The sequence below is a fragment of the Hoplias malabaricus genome, chromosome 1, assembly GCF_029633855.1.
Source record: "Hoplias malabaricus isolate fHopMal1 chromosome 1, fHopMal1.hap1, whole genome shotgun sequence".
NCBI lineage: Eukaryota > Metazoa > Chordata > Actinopteri > Characiformes > Erythrinidae > Hoplias > Hoplias malabaricus.
The window spans coordinates 55,444,416-55,464,143 of record NC_089800.1 but is presented as its reverse complement, the minus strand read 5'-3'; the positions used below and the strand labels follow the sequence as shown (position 1 = coordinate 55,464,143).

The following is a 19,728-nucleotide window of genomic DNA, read 5'->3' as shown; positions in this document are numbered from 1 at the left end:
GATACTGAATGAAGTCCAGGAATTTTGGTGTCAGCATGAAAGTTATTTCTCAACATAAAGAGAACCACTGGAGAAAATGGATGATTGCTCCCTGCCTCCTGCCTCCAAACGCAGTTAAATATATGGAGATTGTTCTTGAGTTTGGTCACTGGAACAAATAAAGCTGATGTAATGAAAGCAAGAAATGGAAATTTAGACACCAACAATTAAAAACCAAAAGTTCATCAGAATTTTATATTTTGTGATAATTTAGGAGTAAAAAGCTTATTTACTTGGATAATAACTTTTGTTACCTGCTAGCTACGTTATCTTTACAGTTTCAGTGTAAAACTTACAAAAGCCTTAGAAACAGTTACTTTTGTTCTAAGAGGAGGAAGACGATGTGTTTCTTTTTAATCAGTCAAAGGAGTGTGTGTATATGATCAGGCCACATTGGCAGATACTATGGTCGTCTGTGTGTGTGTGTGTGTGTGTGTGTGTTGTAGTGTGTTCATATCTCTCTGTTTGTGTTTCTCAGGCCGGTTATTGTGGAGATCCCTCATTTCGGCTCAATGCGTGGAAAAGAGCGTGAGCTGATTGTTTTGCGCAGTGATAACGGTGACACATGGAAGGAGCATCATTACGACTGCAGGGGAGAGGACTTGATCTCTTTGCTCAACGGCATGGATGAGGGTAAACAGCAACAAAATAATAATCATGATAATTAATGTTATTTAGAATTTTTTTATCGGGATTAAATGTATATAAATATCATTTCTGTTTGCGTGTGTTTACAGAGCTGGACAGCCCCGCTGAGCTGGAGAAGAAGCGAATCTGCCGCATAATTACTAAAGACTTCCCACAGTACTTTGCGGTGGTGTCCCGCATCAAGCAAGAGAGTGACCACATGGGTCCAGAAGGTGGCGTCCTGACCAGCGAAGCCGTTTCCATGGTGCGGGCTGCCTTTCCCCCGGGGGCACTCACTAAGAAAATCCGCGTTGGCCTTCAGGTATAGACACACACACACACACACACACAGTTACACAAATAAACATGTTAAGAAATCTTCTATTAGTTTTTAAAGCTGTTATTAACTCAGCACATTTATTCATTCCAAGGAATATTAAATTAATCTAATGCTGAAAATCCTGCTGTGAACAGATGAAACTTCCTTTTTTTATATTGATTGGTAATTGAGTTAAAGAAGACAATACATTACTAAAACAATTATATTATTATTCATTCATTAATTCATTGTGTCATGAGTGGACGAAGAAGCAGACGTAAACACAAAGAATATTTATTGAGAAACAAAAGCACAGACAGGAGATAATCAAGTAGCACAAAGAGAAATACAAACTAGAACAAACCAAACAGGAGCAAACAGAAAACAACTATGGGCCATTGAGGACATATACTGACAAGTCAGTGGGTTCTCCCCATGTCCACATGGACTGGCGCCCCCTCCAGGGTGTGTTCCGCCTTGTGCCCAGTGATTCCTGGTTGTGTGTATTTAAGTGCGTCCTTCCTTTTTGCACTCACAAATCTTTATGGAATCTGTAATTATTATAATAATTATTATTATTAGCAGCAGTGATGTTGTTGTTATTAATATGATATGATGATATGTACATAGTCCTGACTGTCCAGTGGAGTGTTTAAATGCTGAAAGTACTGAATGAATCCCCTCTCAGGCTCAGCCGGTGCCAGATGAAATGGTTCGGAGTGTGATTGGGAGCAGAGCCTCGTTCAGCCCCATCGTCACTGTGGAGCCCCGCAGGAGGAAGTTCCACAAACCCATCACCATGACCATCCCAGTCCCACCCACCGCAAAGGAGGCGGCAGCCAATGGCCGCAAAGGACAGCCTGCTCCCTGCCTCCGACTCCTCTGCAGCATCACAGGTACAGGGAGAGAGAGAGAGAGAGAGAGAGAGAGAGAGAGAGAGAAAGAGAAAGGGGAGGGGTTTTGCTCCACATATTAATAATTCTTACTTACAGTTATGATAGTTCTGAATAATCTGCTATTGTGAAACATAGGATTTTATCAACTTTGCCAAGCCCTGTCTGTTTGCAGAACTGTGCTTTTTATAGTTCATAGAGTAAGACCTGTGTGTCTATTTTTACCTTAAAATTACAGCTTCAGAAACACTGTAATGTTCCACTGAGCTGTAACAGGGAGAACAGAGCCTCTGTCACTGCTACTCCAGGCTTAGCACTGCAGAAACTGCACTATGTATCTCTTGAAGAAGGGTAGGAAATCTCCCTCCGTCCCCTCCCCTTGATTTCATGACAGAGCTATTAAAATGAATTACACTCTGTAACTGTAGGGGGGGCCCAGGAGCAGAAATAACTAATCATACCTAGTGTTCTTTTACGTTTGTAAGTTTTAAATGCTGTATGATTTACTTAAATACTGTGTGTGTGTGTGTGTGTGTGTGTAGGTGGTACATCTCCAGCTCAATGGGAGGACATCACTGGTACAACTCCACTATCCTTTGTCACGGATTGTGTCTCATTCACCACCAACGTCTCAGCCAGGTAATATATATATAAATATAGAATCACATTAAACACAGTAAAAGGATGTTTGTTCTAAAAGTAGACACTGTTCACTGTTGTGAACGAGTGAAGAACAGTGTGTTTCCAGATGTTTCTCCTGATCGTATGGGTTTGTTCAATCTACAGCACACTTCATTTAACACAATGGAGTATTTATTAACCTCTGACACTAGGCACTGGACGATCACCTCAAATAACACTGGACTGTCACCAGGAGAGATGTGGAACACACACACACACACACACACACACACACACACTATCACACCACTTGAATAATGGGATTGGGATTTGTTCTAATATTAGTTTTTGTTTGTTTGTTCATTTTTGAGTTTTTCTCATTTTCTCAGGCGCCTAAAAGTTTTGCACAGTGCTGCATTCCACGTCACAACATTTTGGACACCTGCTCACCCCATTTTTTTTTCTGAAATGAAGGGTATTAACAAGGAGTTTGCCCCCCACCCCTTTGCTGTAATAGGTTGTGCTTTTCTGGGAAGGATTTACACTAGATGTGCGGATTTGATTGCATTAACCCTTGAAAACATTAATGAGGACGGGTGCTGATGCTTAAAGATTAGTTCTGGATTCTAAACACCAATCAGACTCATCCCAGAAATAATACTGAATGGTGTTTCATCAGCACAGAGAACGGTGTTCCACTGCTCTGTGGCACAGTGCTGTTGTCTTTATACTCCTCTAACTGGGTCTTGGCTTTTGGGGGGCAGTCACATTAAGCTAATGTGTTTTTCCTACTCAGTTACATGTTTTTATTTGGATATTCCAAATCTTACACTGTCTCTGTGGTGGTACCCTCAAGGGTTTATATACAGTACCTTTTATAAGGAACATAACTGTACCTTATTCTATACAGAATATAGGAATAGTGCACTGTACAAATGTTATTTGGAATATTTAAAAAAAATGCAGAGCAAAACATTTCAGCTGTTAATTTAAAAATAATAGCTGTCAGAGTGTAATTACTCTTTAAAATAATCACATCCACTCTGTTGACACTGACACACAAGTTCACCACCAGCTTCCACACATGAACACAGTGAAAATGCACTCCCCCACACCCACCACGGTGAGTGCTCTGCCGCTGGGTCCAGATTGTGCTGATTCATGGCTTATTTCGGTCGTGAACAGCAGCAGCTTCTGCAGCATCACCACACTGTGCTGATTCAGCCCCTTAGACCTGCACTCGGTTTCCTAGCAACACACACCTCCATCAGTGGGGTTAAAGGCTGAGACTTTGAGAGATATGAAGGTAGTGATGGTAATGCAGTGGCAGTGCAGTGAGAGTGCGATGACAGGAAGGCAGTGGGGCTCTGGAGGGAATGTGATGAGATACTGAAGGGGGTACAGTAGTGATAACACTGCAGGGAGAGATTGATAGGAATGTAGATGGGACATGCTGTTAGAAATCAGAGATACAGAGAATGCAGAGAAATAGTGATGAAAGTGCAATAATCTATAGAGAAACTAATCAAGTGATATTTGATATGATGGTGCTCAATCAAGTTTTAAAGTGTTTTTGTGAAGTGTATAATTGTAATTCAAACTTCAAACATTCTGATTATCTTTTGTCCTTTTATGGTAACTGTTGTGTATTATTAAAATGACAATTATCATTTTATTCAACAAAAAAATAACCTAGAAATGAAGTATTAATGCTTGATCTTTAACACTGACTCCATCTGTAAATAGTCTAAACCCACACTCACACGGACACAGTATTATCCCCAAGAACAGAACAAACCCATCACAGTCTTCTGCAGCTTTTTCCTGATGGAGCTCAGAACGAATGCAGCGCCCAATAAACTTCACTTTTCACACGGCTTCATTTTCAGGTTTTTTTCTGTTGAAGAAAATGAGAATGTGATTTTAATACGACACATAGTCACTGTACAATCACAAAAGAGCAGAGAATGTTTGAATTTAAAATTACAATTTACACAAAAACACTCTAGGGGTGGCAGCAGGTGGTGTCTCTGTCACAGCTCCAGGGTCCTGGAGGTTGTGGGTTCGAGTCCCGCTCCAGGTGACTGTCTGTGAGGAGTGCGGTGTGTTCTCTCTGTGTCTGCGTGGGTTTCCTCCGGGTGACTGTCTGTGAGGAGTGCGGTGTGTTCTCTCTGTGTCTGCGTGGGTTTCCTCCGGGTGACTGTCTGTGAGGAGTGTGGTGTGTTCACCCTGTGTCTGCGTGGGTTTCCTCCGGGTGACTGTCTGTGTGGAGTGCGGTGTGTTCTCTCTGTGTCTGCATGGGTTTCCTCTGGGTGACTGTCTGTGAGGAGTGTGGTGTGTTCTCTCTGTGTCTGTGTGGGTTTCCTCCGGGTGACTGTCTGTGAGGAGTGTGGTGTGTTCTCCCTGTGTCTGCGTGGATTTCCTTCTGGTGACTGTCTGTGAGGAGTGTGGTGTATTCTCCTTGTGTCTGCGGGGGTTTCCTTCGGGTGACTGTCTGTGAGGAGTGTGGTGTGTTCTCTCTGTGTCTGCATGGGTTTCCTCCGGGTGACTGTTTGTGAGGACTGTGGTTTGTTCTCCCTGTGTCTGCCTGGGTTTCCTCCAGGTGCTCCGTTTTCCTCCCATGCTCCAAAAACACACGTTGGAGAAGCTGTAGTGAGGGGTTCTTCTGCTGAGACCTTTTTCCAAAAGCTGCTGAAGCTTTATGTCAGAGTTCTGGATCTTTTTCAGTGACCTCTGGTGTTTAACTGAAATGGATGATGTTTAAATTTCATAACTAGCGCTTATGAAAACAGTTTAGTGTCAGTGCACATTGTTTTAATCTAATCTCATAAACATTCACTTCCTGACTCATTTCCCCTCCTTCATGCTCTCTTCCTTTCACTCACTCACTCTCTTTCTTCTCGAGCGCTCACTCACTTTCTCTATCACTCTCTCCCTCTATTTATGACCTCACTCTTTCCCTCCCTCTCATTCTTCCTTCTTTCGCCCTCACTCTCTCTCTCCTCCCTCTTCTTTTCTGTCTTTTCTCTCTCGCTCGCTCCCCACTATCTCCATCTCTCTCTCTCTCTCTCTCTCTCTCTCTCTCTCCATCATTTTTTATGACCTAATTCTTTCTTTCCCTCCCTTTCTCATTTTTCTTCTCTCTCTCTCTCTCTCTCTCTCTCTCTCTCTCTCACACACACACACACACACACACACACACACACATACACAGTTTCTCCTCTCAAATCATTTTAGTTCAACTTAACTGAATTTAGATCACTGTTTTATTGGAACTGGAATTTATATTCCATTAAATTCTACATCGTATTTATTTGGAAAACAACTCACATATCATCGCTGTCCAATGAAAAACATGTTTTTCCAAAACAGTAACTTTACAAGAGAAGGAAAAACCTTCTTAACTTTCAAGGTAAAAAGAGTCCCTTTGGAGTGTTTCTATCGGTTCATTCATGATGAGATTTATATGCAGTGTGTTCAAATGTTGTAACTAAAATCCACAAACACGGAGACACAGATCTTTAATTAGAAAGTGACAATAGGTACTCATTCATAAATGTAAATAATGAAAATAATGCATATTCTTTTTTCTGATGTTAGCACTTGCTGGTAATTTTGGACAATATTTTATTTCTCCCAAAATTTAATTTCAAATTTTAAACCTTAATCTCTTTAAAAGATTGTATATAGTCAGTTACTCTCTCTCTCTCTGTAGGTTCTGGTTAGCTGACTGTCAACAGGTCAGTGAGACGGTTGCCTTGGCGACGCCTCTGTACCGCGAGTTGATCTGCGTGCCGTATTTGGCGAAGTTTGTTGTGTTTGCGAAGCCGATCGACATGGTGGAGGCAAGACTGCGCTGCTTCTGTATGACGGACGACAAGGTGGACAAAACCCTGGAGCAGCAGGAGAACTTTGAGGAAGTGGCCAGGAGCAAAGACATCGAGGTGTGAAACCTAAGAGCTTTTTACCAGATTGTATTCTCCGAGGGGTTGGAATAAATCAGGGCTGCACCAAGACAAACCTCAGGGCTCCAATTAGCAAGCTTCAACTGAGGGTCCAGAGATATCAAATTAATGTTTTTAAAGCAACACTAGGTAAGATTTGGTATTTATGCTCCTGGGCTCCCCATATGTATAATTCACTTTTACAGCACTGTCCTAAAGTCAAGGAGGAGGGAGGGGTGCATTGTCTACCCTCTACACAGTGCAGTTTCTGCAGTGCTGAGCCCAGAGCAGTGAAGACAGAGGCTCTATTCTCCCTGTTACAGCTCAGTGGAGCATCACAGTGACTTTGGAGCTGGACGTTTAAGAAAAAAATACTACCTAGTGTTACTTTAAACAAGAGGTTCTCATTGTAATCTTTTCTTAAAGTACAGCAGTGTATTTATTTCATCTAACTGACCTTTGTTGATTTGCTATGAAGCATTTGTTGAGCAGTTAAGAGTAATACAAAAAATATACAATAAGAATAGTGCAAAGGCAAAGGAGGGCAAGGGCGAAAATATGCAATAAATATGAATATATATGACAATATGCAATATCTGAATAATGCAACATGTCTCTGTACGTAGCGCAGATGTGTGTCTGTGTGTATGTGTATATATATATATATATAGAGAGAGAGAGAGAGAGAGCTAAGTATGTGCATACTTGTTTATGTAATCAGATTTTATATAATATAGATATTTACACTGGATATATACAGAATATACACTGTAAACACGTACGGTAGTGTACAATGTGCATAACACATTAATTTATACTGTACATGAGCAGAATTTGTGAATTCTAGTTGTCAATATATAGAGTGTATACAGTATGTGAGCGGTGAATGGACAGTAGCGCTTATGGTCAGTAGTGATTATCACTGTGTATAAATACAGCTTTTACTGTATACATATAGTTTTATGACTATATGACACATATATGTTTATATGCACACACACACACGCACACACACATGTTTTCAGCAGAGTTCCCACATTACAGTGTGAAATGTACATTAACTAAACTCTGTATTTACTGGGCCCTCCTGTGACTGACAGATCCTGGAAGGAAAACCTATCTTTGTGGACTGTTATGGCAACCTCGCCCCCCTCAGTAAGAGCAGCCAGCAGCTCGTCTTCACCTTCTACGCCTTCAAAGAGAACAGACTGCCTTTCAACGTCAAGGTGTGTGTGTTTGTGTTTGACACTGGTATAGAGGAAATGACATAGAGGAACATATGCTGGAAGTAACATCCAATGTGATACTAATTGAACAGCAGGATGATATTATAATATTTAAATATAATAAGTAATATATATATATATATATATATATATATATCATATAATTGGCAGAATACCAGTATCGCCATTGTACTTTTAAATATATTGTAATATATTTATTTCATATTTCAACATATTGTGTTTACTTTGCCTGAAATTTTGATAACGTTGCTATAAATATTGCATAATATTCATTTATTCATTCATTCATCCATTCATTCATTCATTATCTGTAAGCGCTTGTCCAGTTCAGGGTTGTGGATATTGCATAATATTACCAATCAATAATAATCAATAATCAATAAGATTTTATTTATTATTTATATAGTGAATTTCAAAAATATGTCAAACATACAATATTTAGACCATTATTGCTACTTGTGAGTATATGTTACGATATATTCGGAATTATAATGCTACATAATGTCATTGCATTGTGTAATATTTGTACTATTTTGAAACACATTGGGTTTATATATTTTTATATACTATAAATATTGTGGTAGCATTGCTATGTACTGGGATTAAAAAGTCATTGGTGAATCAGTCAATGGTTCATGGTTGGGGTCATTTGCATTATATACTTTTTCTTGGATTACATTTGTTTGTTAAAACAGAGTGCGGCTGTGATTGGTCAGGATGCCCACAGCATATCGTAAATTAAGAGTGTGATTGGTTAAAGGCAAAGTGCAGCCAGTGGTGTCAATATAATACAAAGCAATGTCACTGTAACCATTAACCAACAATGTACTGTGAGATAAAATCTGTGTTGTTGTTGTCTAGGTGCGAGACGTTGGGCAGGAAGCCTGTGGGAGACTGTCATTCCTCAAAGAACCGAAAAGTTCCAAAGGCCTTCCACATACTGCCATCTGTAACCTCAACTTTACACTGCCAGCACACAAAAAGGTACAGTACACACACACACACACACACACACACACACACACACACACACACACACACACATGTTGCAGTGTGTCACTACCCTGCACTTTAACGCTGATAAATCAGCTCTGTTTCTGTGGAAGCTGCAGCTGGGCTTTGATTTGCCACTAAAGCTTTCTCTCACTCTTTCTCTTCTTTCATTTTCTCTCTCCTCTTCTCTTCTGTTTTCTGCTTTTTTCCTCTTCTCTTCTGTTTTCTCCTCTGCTCTGCTCTTCTTGTGTTTCTTTCTTTCCTTTTCTCCTTTTTTTCTCTTTTTTCTGTTCTCTTCTTGTCCTCCCTTCTCTTCTTTTTTCCTCTCCTCTCCTCTTTTATCTTCTCTTCTCTTCTCTTCTGCATCTTGCTGCTATAATGCTGGACCACTGCTGCTCCATTATCTACTATTACAATGCATCATGGGGAATGTAGGAGATGGAGTCGGATCCCGATGATGAGGTAATGAAGACATCACTGTTCTGCTTTGGCGTTCTGTGTGATCCATACGCTAGTAGCTCTTTTAAAACATTGTGGTTGGTCAGAGGCTTTTTTTCTCAGATCCATCCATTGGTACGGAGCCTAGAGTTACTGCATGAGTTTGTGTTTAGCCCTGAGCTGAAATCAGTTGATTTTTTTCAAGCTATTGCTTTTTTCTTTCTTTCTTTCTTTCTTTATTTATTTATTTATTTATTTATTTATTTATTTATTTATTCCTATTTTTTCAGCATTTTCCAGTGTGGTATTGTTTTCCAGTATGTTTAATGATTTAAAAAGTTTCATCAGCAATAAAGGTGACAGGTGTTTATAGGTCTATTGTACTGGGCTTATGCACCTAAGATTTTTATTATTTTAATTTAAAGTAATTTATTTTAGAAACAGGTTGTAAGTGATGCATTTAAAAGATTCTACAGCTGTCTGGTGTTTTTTGTGAATTTCTCTGAACCGCCTATGCTCATTTTTAGTCGGTACAGGGTTGTAGCTGAGTCAGCTAATGTAATGGCACTGAGCACAATGTCACTCTGAATCAAAAGGATGCAGAATTCAGTACAGCATCTACTAAACAAATCAGGCCCAGGGGCTCCAAAGTTTATGGCGTAAACAGCCAGATCAATATTCTAATTAATTATATGAACTTCCCAGTTTAGTCCCTTTTATGACTTCAATTCTCAATCAATATTCCAGTAAAATATCTGAAGGATCCTTGAATCAGCAAAGGAATCACAATGAAAATAGTATGATGTCAAGCAGAATTTTAGGAATTTTGTTCATTCAATTTAGGATTTATTCTTAAAATTAATTTAAAATTAAATGTATTAGGTGTACAAATAAGCTTTTAACAAATAAGCTTTTTTGTGTGGTGTATAATTGCAATTCAGAGTTCAAACATTCTCCGCTCTTTAATGATGTTACAGTGACTGTGTGTCGTATTAAAAATGACATTCTCATTTTATTCAATAAAAAGAACCTAAAACTGAAGTCGTGTGAAAAGTGAAGGGTTTATTGGGCGCTGCATTCGTTCTGAGCTTCATCAGGAAAAAGCTGCAGAAGACTGTGATGGGTTTTTTCTGTTCTTGGGGATAATACTGTGTCCAAAAGTCCGTGTGAGTGTGGGTTTAGACCATTTACAGATGGGCAGTGTCAGAGTCGGGAACGAATTTATATTTAATTATTTATTTATTTTTTGTTGAATAAAATGCCAATTATCATTTTGTATGAGACGCAAAAGTTACCATAAAATGACTAATAAGCAGGAGAATGTTTAAATTTTTAATTACAATTATACGTTACACACAAACACCTTAAAACTTATTTATACACTTATTGGTAAACCAGCTCCTGTAATCATTTTAGTTCCGGCTTTGTTCTCTTATAGCCTTTTACTTTTTTTGCTATTTCAGAATGACAGCAAAGATCGACGTCATACCTTTGCTTCGTTTGCGTTAAGAAAGCGCTACAGCTATCTGACCGACCCTGCGTCCAGTGAGTTTCAAACTTTCTTCTCCATTTCTTCAGATAGAAAATCCTGAAATCCTGTATAGACAAGTCTGTGCTGGGTTTCAGTTCAAAAGAATTTGAGATTATCTCTTAAGTTCAGAGTCTTAAATTCAGATTAATAACATATCAAAGAAAAAATAATCATTTTTTGCCTCTGTTCTGTCACCATACTTTACTGGAGTTTTGCTTTTCATCTGATCATGTGTGCAATATTTTGTTTCATTTTATTCCTGCTCTTTTTTTCATCTGAATTCAAATATTTCTGTTTCATGAATCAGTTTTGCATTGTATTATTTCATTTTTATGTTTAATCTTTATGTTGAATAAAGAAACCTGCCATTTCATAGTTGTTGTCATTATTGTATTTTTGCATTGTCATTTTATATGTTTTGTCAGCCACTGTAAATATTTTGCGATACATTCCACGAGTTTTACATGAGTGAAACGGTTGGACAGACTTGTTTTGCTGTAGTGTTTTGTCAAATAACATTTTTGCATGTTTGGTTTTCATTTGCTTCCTCTTTGTTCATTATCTTCTGTTTTCCTTTTCTCTTACTGTCACCATCATCTTGTAAAAAGGCTTTGAAAATGTTGAATGCTGACACTTTTTCAGTCCTTGTAAGTCATTTACAAACTTTTAGCTCTTGACAAAAATTTGGGACTAAACTTCATATCTCTGTTTTCTCTCTTTTAACATTTTCTGTTGACTTTTATGTTACGTTTATTAATTTGCTTATGCAAGAAACAGCCGAAAGAGGCCACAACGCCACTCCGAAAACAACGCCGCAACCTTCTGGCTACGCTTACAAGCCTGTCTTTACGGCACGCTCCTACCAGGCTTGGGCGCCTGTCAGCACCACCAACCAGGCAAAATCCGGCTTTGGTTCCCTCTCCAGCTCCTCATCCAACACACCCTCTGCCTCGCCACTGAGGTCCGTGTGGTCTGTAAACTCTGCCTCACCCATTAGATCTGTCATCGGGGGATCACCTGCATCCTCAATCAAATCTGCCAGTGATGTTGCGTCACCAATTCGCTCATACAGAACCATTTCTTCGCCGATAAAAACTGTTGTTCAGCAAGCCCAGTACCCTGTCCAAGCTTCCCCAACCCTCTTGTCATCCCCAGGGAAGAGCAACCCTGACTCGATCTCTGTAAAAGGCCTGGCAGCCCTTTCTGCCAGAACCTCTCCAGTTCCTGCTGGAGGTTCACTTCTAGAGAGATCCTCAATCGCTATGACCCCTCCTGCTTCACCAAAGTCCTCTCTGAACATATATAGTTCTAGTTTGCCCTATAAATCTGTCATCACCTCAAATGCTCCATCAACTGGTTCCCCTATCAAAACAGTCCCAGGCCTCTCCTCAATCCGAACAACAACTGATGCTTCGAGCAACCACAGAGGACTCCTGAGCTCCCTCTCCTCACCGCTTAAAAGCAACTCCAATTCCAGTGCCGCATCTTTGATCAACGGGACAGTTTCACCCACTAAATACCGCCCCTCATCCCCCAGTTCACTTGTATCTGGAACTCTACAGGAGAGGATACAGGCTACGACCAACGCTGCCACCACTAGTGTAAACGCTGCCTTTGATGAAGTGGAAAAGACATTAAACTCTTGCTCTGCAGGCTACGGCACACTTAAGTCAATGTCATCCTCGCCATCTTCCTCCTATCAATCTATTAGGTCCTCAGGCTCCAACTCCATCTATGCCTCACTTAGATCTCCTCCCAACTCCACAACCTCCGTCACCTGCAGCACAATCACAGTGCCTGTGTATTCTATTATAAATGTTTTACCAGAACCCCAGTTTAAAAAGCTTCCAGACATTTCTAAATCAACAGCAGCTCTCCTGTCCCCCAGAAAAGCCATGCCTACAGAAGCCAATAATCAAACTCAGTCTTCCTTTGCCAGAACGCTGTCCCCAGTCAAAACAAACTTGTTCATGTCCCCTGCAAACCTCAAGCCAACCTCTCCGTCTCCTCTGTCCAACAGCCAGGAGATACTAAAAGACGTTGCTGAAATGAAGGAGGATCTTATCCGAATGTCAGCAATTCTGCAAACAGATGCAAGCTCCGTTTCCAAAGGCTTCCGATCTGACTCTCCCAAAGAGCACAAGGTAGAAGAAGAGGAACCTTATAGGATTGTGGAGAAAGTCAAACAAGACCTAGTCAAAGTTAGCGAGATACTAAGCAAGGATGTTCTGCGGGACAGTAAAACACATATTAAAAACAGCAAGGTTGAAGAAGACTTGGAGGATGAAATCGATGACATTCAGGCAAACGAGTGGAGGTGCCCCCCTCGATATGAGACCGTGGCACCTCAAGCCAAAACAAAGAACATACCTGAAAGAGATTTCAACTTGGCGAAAGTGGTAGACTACCTGACCAATGACATTGGCACAAGTTCTCTGTCAAAAATTGTAGAGGCCAAACAGAGGACTGAAGAGGTGAGGAGAGAGGGAGAGGAGAAACAGAAACGTGTCTTAAAACCTGCAATAGCTGTTCAAGAGCACAAGCTCAAAATGCCCCCTTCAAATATGCGCCCATCCCCCTCCGAGAAGGAGCTGTGTAAGCTAGCAGATGCCCTCTTTGGGCCAGATGTGGTTCTTGATTCCCCAGATGATATCTCCCATGATCAAGACAAAAGCCCACTGTCAGACAGTGGGTTTGAGACTCGCAGTGAGAGGACTCCTTCAGCACCACAGAGTGCAGAGGGAATGGGACCCAAAGCTCTCTTCCAGGAAATCCCACCAGTTATCACCGAAACACGGACTGAGGTGGTTCATGTTATAAGGAGCTATGAACCTCAGGAGGACACAAAGGAGCCTGTAATTCAGGAAGTTAAAATGGTGAAGCCTCCCGTCCGATGTATTGATGCAGATTCTAGATCACCTGGTGGATCCATTAAGGAGCGAGTGAAAGCTTATCAAGCCAGAACCAATCCAGAAGAAGACCTGGTAAGCAAAGGCATGCGACTCAAAGAGGAGACTCATATTACGACTACCACACGAATGGTGTACCACAAACCACAGAGTAAAGAGACTACCCCAGAGAGACTTGAAGAGACCATGTCAGTGAGGGACATTATGAAAGCCTTCCAGTCTGGCAGAGATCCCTCCAGAGAGATAACTGGCTTATTTGAGCACAAAGGCAATGGCGAGGGAGTGGAGCAATCTCAGAGACCTCCAGATAGAGACTCTATGCCCAAAGTGGAGCGCATTATTGAGGTTCATATTGAGAAAGGGAATAAAACTGAACCGACAGAGGTCATTATCAGGCAAACCAAGAACCACCCAGAGAAAGAGATGTACATTTACCAAAGCAGCAGTGGGATGAAGGAAATTCAGAACACAGAGGAAATTGAGCTGCAGGAAGAGCAAGAGCCTGAGGAATCCCTGCCCTGCTATTTCGACTCGTCCAGAGTGAATACGCCTGTCTCTCAGGAGGACGAGAGCCGGCCGAGCTCTGCCCAGCTAATGGGTGATGACTCCTATAAAACTCTGAAACTACTCAGTCAGCACTCAGTGGAATACCATGAGGAAGAATCTGCCGATACAAGAGGGGAGTCGTACAAATTTGCAGAGAAAATGCTTTTCTCTGAGAAATTTGACTCTTCTCACTCTGACTCTGATGAATCTGTGATCGATCGATCACGGTACTATGAAGAAGGACCACACAGTGGCTCGATGAGAGAATACATGCTTAAACCCGACAAGCCGGGCACAACCTCAAAGGACAGTGAAAATTATGACAAGCTAACCATGCTGCAGTATGCTTCAGATCCTGCTAGTCCAAAAAAGGCCTTTTGGATGAGAGCGTCTGAAGATAAGCAAAGTAGAAATAGAGACAAAACAATATATGAGGACAGAGTGGACAGAACAGTGAAAGAAGCAGAGGAAAAGCTCAGTGAAGTCTCACAGTTTTTCCGTGATAAAACTGAGAAATTGAACGACGAACTCCACTCCCCTGAGAAGAAGCATCGTAGACAAGATGCCCGTGAGACTAGATCTGGACCTAGTTCTACCTGCAGCAGCCCTGAAAGATCAGTGTTTAGGAATGCAGGGAATGGAGAGGAGTGGAGCAGGGATAGGTTTAGAGACAGGTTTGGTGCTAATGACAGAAAGTGTGCCAGCCTTCCTAGCAGCCCAGAGAGACGAGCTTTGCTTTTAAACAATGATGACGGTGGAAAACAAGGTGATTGTTCATCAGCAAGTAGTGCAAGTGAATCCTCTAAATATTACCAGCCCTCAACATCTAAGGTCAGCTCAGTTAGAATGAAATTTGAAGCTGAGGCTCACAAGCAAGACAAGGGGCCCCACTGGGATCAAACATCTGGATCTCCAGTAAGAAAGCTACAGGAAAGTAAACTGCCTGTCTATCAAGTATTTGCTGGGGGGAATCTCTCAAAATCAGCTGACCCTTCCAAAGGTGAGCATAGCCCAAAGAAGGTTGTAGATAGTGAGATTGGGCAAAGTTATAATGTCAGGAGAGCCCAAGCACTTGCTGACAGAAACAGGAATGTTTCAGATAACACCTCTCCAAATCATCATAAAAGTGTCCATGGCAAAGAACAAGATGCAGATAAAGACGGAAAGGTGTACAAAACCTGGGAAAGCCATGGCAATGGACATCATAAAGCTCCTAAGTCAAAAATATCCCACACTTTAGTTCAAGATGCTATGGTTGATAGTGACAAGAGCAGTAATTCCACCAAAGATGAAACAACCAAAAAGATCATATATACAGAGCTAGTGATTCGAGAAGACCCCAGTAGCTCAGACGAATACAGTGGTTCTCTAAAAAAAAACTCGGAATCACAAATTCCTGTTAGGGTTTCATCTAGTTTTATAGACCATCACCAAAGCAGTACTTTAAAACTAGATTCATCTGTTAAAACCGATGGAGCAGGGTCCCCCTTACCAGTGTTAGATAGAGGTAAGCATCGCTGTAGTTCCGATGCAAAGAAGTCGTCTAGTGATGGGTTGTCAGTAGGAAATGCAAATATAGTCTGTAACGGTGTTGACAGCGATCAGATTGAGTATACAGAGAGAGTAAATCCAGGTGTCAGTTCAGACATCAAACCCCTTCCAGTTTATGTCAGCATTCATGTAGACAAGCAGTATGAGAAGGAGACTGCCACAGGGCAACTTAGCACCTATAAGAAAGTAGTTAGCCATGAAAGTCGAACAGTGCATGAGACCAGGGGTGCATTTTACTCAGTCAAACAGAAACACCAGTCTTCACCTCAGGGCAGCCCAGAAGATGACACATTAGAGCAGGTGACTTTCATGGACAGTTCTGGGAGAAGTCCTGTCACTCCTGAGACACCCACCTCTGAAGAGGTTAGCTATGACTTAAATTCCAGAGTACCGGAGTCTGTAATCGGTTCCATTTCTGGCATGCCAAGCCCAATTCCAGAGGAATCAGAGGAAGAGGAGCAACCTAAGACTTTTATCTTCAGGGAACTGCCAGCAGAAAAAGCCAAACCTGCCACTCCACCTGAGTCCCCTAAAGGGAAACATGAATCACCTGGAAAAAGAGCAAAAGACAAACGAGTAGCTTACATTGAGTTCCCCCCACCCCCACCACTAGAGGCTGAGCCCTCTGACCCTGAAAAGAAGCCATCATGTCCATCATCCGAAGCAGAAACAGAAATGATAGAGGTAAATCTTCAAGAAGAGCATGACAGGCACCTCCTAGCCGAGCCTGTGATCAGAGTCCAACCACCATCTCCTCTGCCGCCTGGAGCCGAAAACACAGATTCGAGTGATGATGAGTCTGTCTTTCAACCCATTCCTCTCAAAAAGTATACTTTCAAAATGGCAGAGGAGGGTGAAAAACGCATCAGGCCTCGAAAACCAGAGATAAATGGTTCCAATTACAAAGAGTCAAATGTGAATGGTGTCATCAAAGGAGATGAAGGAGACTTTGAGCAGAATGGCAATGATCAGTCCATCACTGACTGCTCTATAGCAACAACTGCAGAGTTTTCTCATGACACTGATGCTACTGAGATAGACTCTCTTGATGGTTATGATCTGCAGGATGAGGATGATGGCTTGAGTGATCCTAAAACCTCCAGTATCTCAAATGATGGGAAAGCAGGTGATCGCTCTTTTAGCCAGAGCAAACTGGAAGTGATTGAAGAGGAGAGCTCTCCCAATGAGGAAACTGTAGAAAAGGCCAAATCTAAGAGCAAACACTCTGAGAGTGGTAAGGATAGAGAGAAGGATTACTCCCTGGAGGGAAGGCATCCTGACAGACAAGGGTCTGCAGATAGTTGTTTTAGCTACAAACTTGAAGAAGAACTGAATACTACATTTAAAACTGTCGCTACCAAAGGCTTGGACTTTGACCCGTGGTCTAGCAAAGGATTGGAGGACGGAGTTTTTGACGCTAAAGGCAAAGATGATGACCCAAAGCCTTTTGGTCTGTCGGTGGAAGACAAGTCACAGGCTACCACACCAGACACCACTCCGGCTCGAACACCAACTGATGAGAGCACCCCAACAAGCGAGCCCAACCCCTTCCCCTTCCATGAGGGCAAGATGTTTGAGATGACCCGCAGTGGCGCTATTGACATGAGCAAGCGGGACTTTGTTGAGGAGAGGCTTCAGTTTTTCCAGATTGGTGAGCATACCGCAGCCGGGAAGTCAGGGGACAAGGGCAAAGGGGGCAGAAGTGCGGGGGTAGGTGCCTCCCAAACAAAGGCAGGGGAGAGATCTGTAGAGGGGAAGGTAGAGGCCACAACAGACATTACACCATCCAGAGGCAGCCCAGCTCAGGGCAGCACTGGCTGCCTGGATGCACCTTCAAGCACTGACACTGTAGGCGAAACCGCCTCCTCTTGCACTGTCACGGCCTCCAAGGTCGACCCTAAATTGCGCACCCCTATAAAGATGGGAATCGCTGCCTCCATATCCATAAAGAAAGACTCTAGTTCTGCCGAACCGAGTGACTTTAAAGCAGATGCCTCAGCGAGTCAAACGCCGGAGTGTGTTAGCTTGGAGACCCACTTAACCGAGAGTCAGTTTGGTAGCAGATGCTCTGATTCAGCTGCGACTGAAAGAAAAGATTTCCCTTCAGAAAACTGCAATAACAACAATAACTTAGAGGCCTCCAGTGTTCAAGCTAATTACATCCAGTGTGGTAGTGTAGTGTTCAACCTCCAGTCATCCTCTGAGCCCACTCTGCAGAAAGCTAGTAGGATAGAAGCTCAGTTCTGTAGAGTTTCCACAGAGACTGCAGAGGAAAAGCCCAGTAGTAGTAGTGAGATCAAAGAATCCCAGAGAGAGGTAGACGTCAAAGTTCAGCCCAGGTCTAGGCTCCCAGTCAAGGCTGTGGGATTCACCTTTAACAACCAAAGCACAGGCAAGCATAAACCTAGGCAAGTGGTCAAACCTGAAGCTAGGAAAGTGGACCCTTCGTCCAGCAGTATAGAGCCCAGATCTAGAATCCCAGTCAAAGATGTCAAAAGGAATGGTTCAGCCTGTTCTTTAGTTGCAGGGCCGAGGTCAGGAAAGTACGTGGAGTCCGATAGAGTCGTCCGGCAGGTAGTTTCCCCCCAGCAGCCAAACAGAGACAGGTCAGCGGGGGCTGCTTTGAGCAACTGTTCCCTTAGCGAGGCCGACAGAGCCAACCTGAGTGAGCTGTGTAGGCAGTCGATCAAGTTCTTTCAGAGCGTTAGCGGGGGAGCGGCAAAAGTGGCGGATCGCCTTTCAGACGAGGAGAAACAGACGCAGGCAGAGCAGTCGGAGGAGGACAGCAGCACGTCACGAAGCACCTCCCTATCGGACCCCTCCCAGTCCCAGCCCTCCCTCTCTGCCAGCTCCTCCCGAGGGGTCACGCCCAGGTCCGCGAGGTCCACGGGCAGTGAGAGGAGGAGGACTAGGCGGACAGGAGGAGGGAAGGAGGGCAATAAGGGCACAGGCGCTCGTGGGGCGCCCCCCATCGCGGAGATCAAGCCTAGTTTGTAAAATTTTATTGAAAACTTTACTTGATCCTTAGTTGCATGAGCCGTTGTGATTGAGTTGACTGGATTGCCTGTGGCGTGAACAGTAGCTGTCCATCTCTGTCATTCTTCTCCCATCTCTGTACTGTGTGAGTGTTACTGTACCTGTCCTTGTCGGATCCCCCTCTTCTCTCTCTCTCCCCCACCTTTGACAGTTGCTGTAGCATGTCAGGGAGGGAGGGGCCACTGGACAGTTTGTCTGTCTGTGCTAGAGTCGCAAGTAGAAAACTGCAGTTTCGGTGTCTATTCTTCACAGTCAGTGAACCGTGCAAAAACTGGAACTGTACAGGATGCCTGCATGCCTCTTTTTCTTCATCAAAATCCAGAGTCACCTTTTTTATCGTCTTTAAAATGTACAGACCTCTTGTTCTTGTTTATGTAAACCTTAACACAGTCACAGCGATTGCCTGCATAGATTCTGTAGAATTTCTATTTACAGAAGTATTCAGAGCACCATGTGTTTATAGACACAGCAGTTCACCATCTTGTCTGTGCACAGTTCCTTTTCTTGCCATCCGCAGTGACATTTCGAGTGTTGCATTTGCAGTATTATGCTTCCCTTCACTTACACTGGTTTGGAATAATAGAGTTTCTAAACGTGTGTATTCAAAAAAAAACAAAAAACGTTTGGCCAGAAAAGGATACAGCCACTTTTTGTGTCTATGGCTTTGAACGGATTGTGGTTTTGAATGATCAGGGTTAATGAATTTTTCTCTTGTGCATTTTTTTTGTTTTTTTTTCTCAAGGTCCACAAAGTCCGTGTGAGAGGACTGACCTTCGCATGGCTATTGTGGCTGATCATCTAGGACTCAGCTGGACGGGTGAGACCTGTCATAAGCAATACACTGTAATTTTCAGGCAAAAAAACTTGTATCTAGATATAATAATAATTGAAATTATGTGGGGCTTTCATTGGTGACTGTTCTGTCTTGATATTTTCATACAACGGAGAGAGCAGGGGATATTTTATGTGGAGTTATGTAATAACTGAATTTTGGGAGCCAATCAAATTGCTTCCACCTCCACTCCTCTTCTGTT

General features: G+C 42.4%; 1 protein-coding gene across 1 annotated transcript in view; it reads left to right on the top strand.

Annotated features, from left to right (window-relative positions):
• Window positions 1–19,728, top strand: part of ank3a (ankyrin 3a) — a 101,245-nt gene that overhangs the window by 62,966 nt on the left and 18,551 nt on the right. Inside the window, exons 30-40 of the mRNA XM_066666861.1 lie at window positions 518–672; window positions 777–988; window positions 1,674–1,881; window positions 2,421–2,517; window positions 6,215–6,443; window positions 7,544–7,669; window positions 8,552–8,674; window positions 9,119–9,145; window positions 10,585–10,666; window positions 11,424–18,647; window positions 19,437–19,511. Of these exons, the coding sequence (XP_066522958.1) occupies window positions 518–672; window positions 777–988; window positions 1,674–1,881; window positions 2,421–2,517; window positions 6,215–6,443; window positions 7,544–7,669; window positions 8,552–8,674; window positions 9,119–9,145; window positions 10,585–10,666; window positions 11,424–18,647; window positions 19,437–19,511 (8,558 nt within the window). The remainder of the gene's footprint in view (window positions 1–517; window positions 673–776; window positions 989–1,673; window positions 1,882–2,420; window positions 2,518–6,214; window positions 6,444–7,543; window positions 7,670–8,551; window positions 8,675–9,118; window positions 9,146–10,584; window positions 10,667–11,423; window positions 18,648–19,436; window positions 19,512–19,728) is intronic.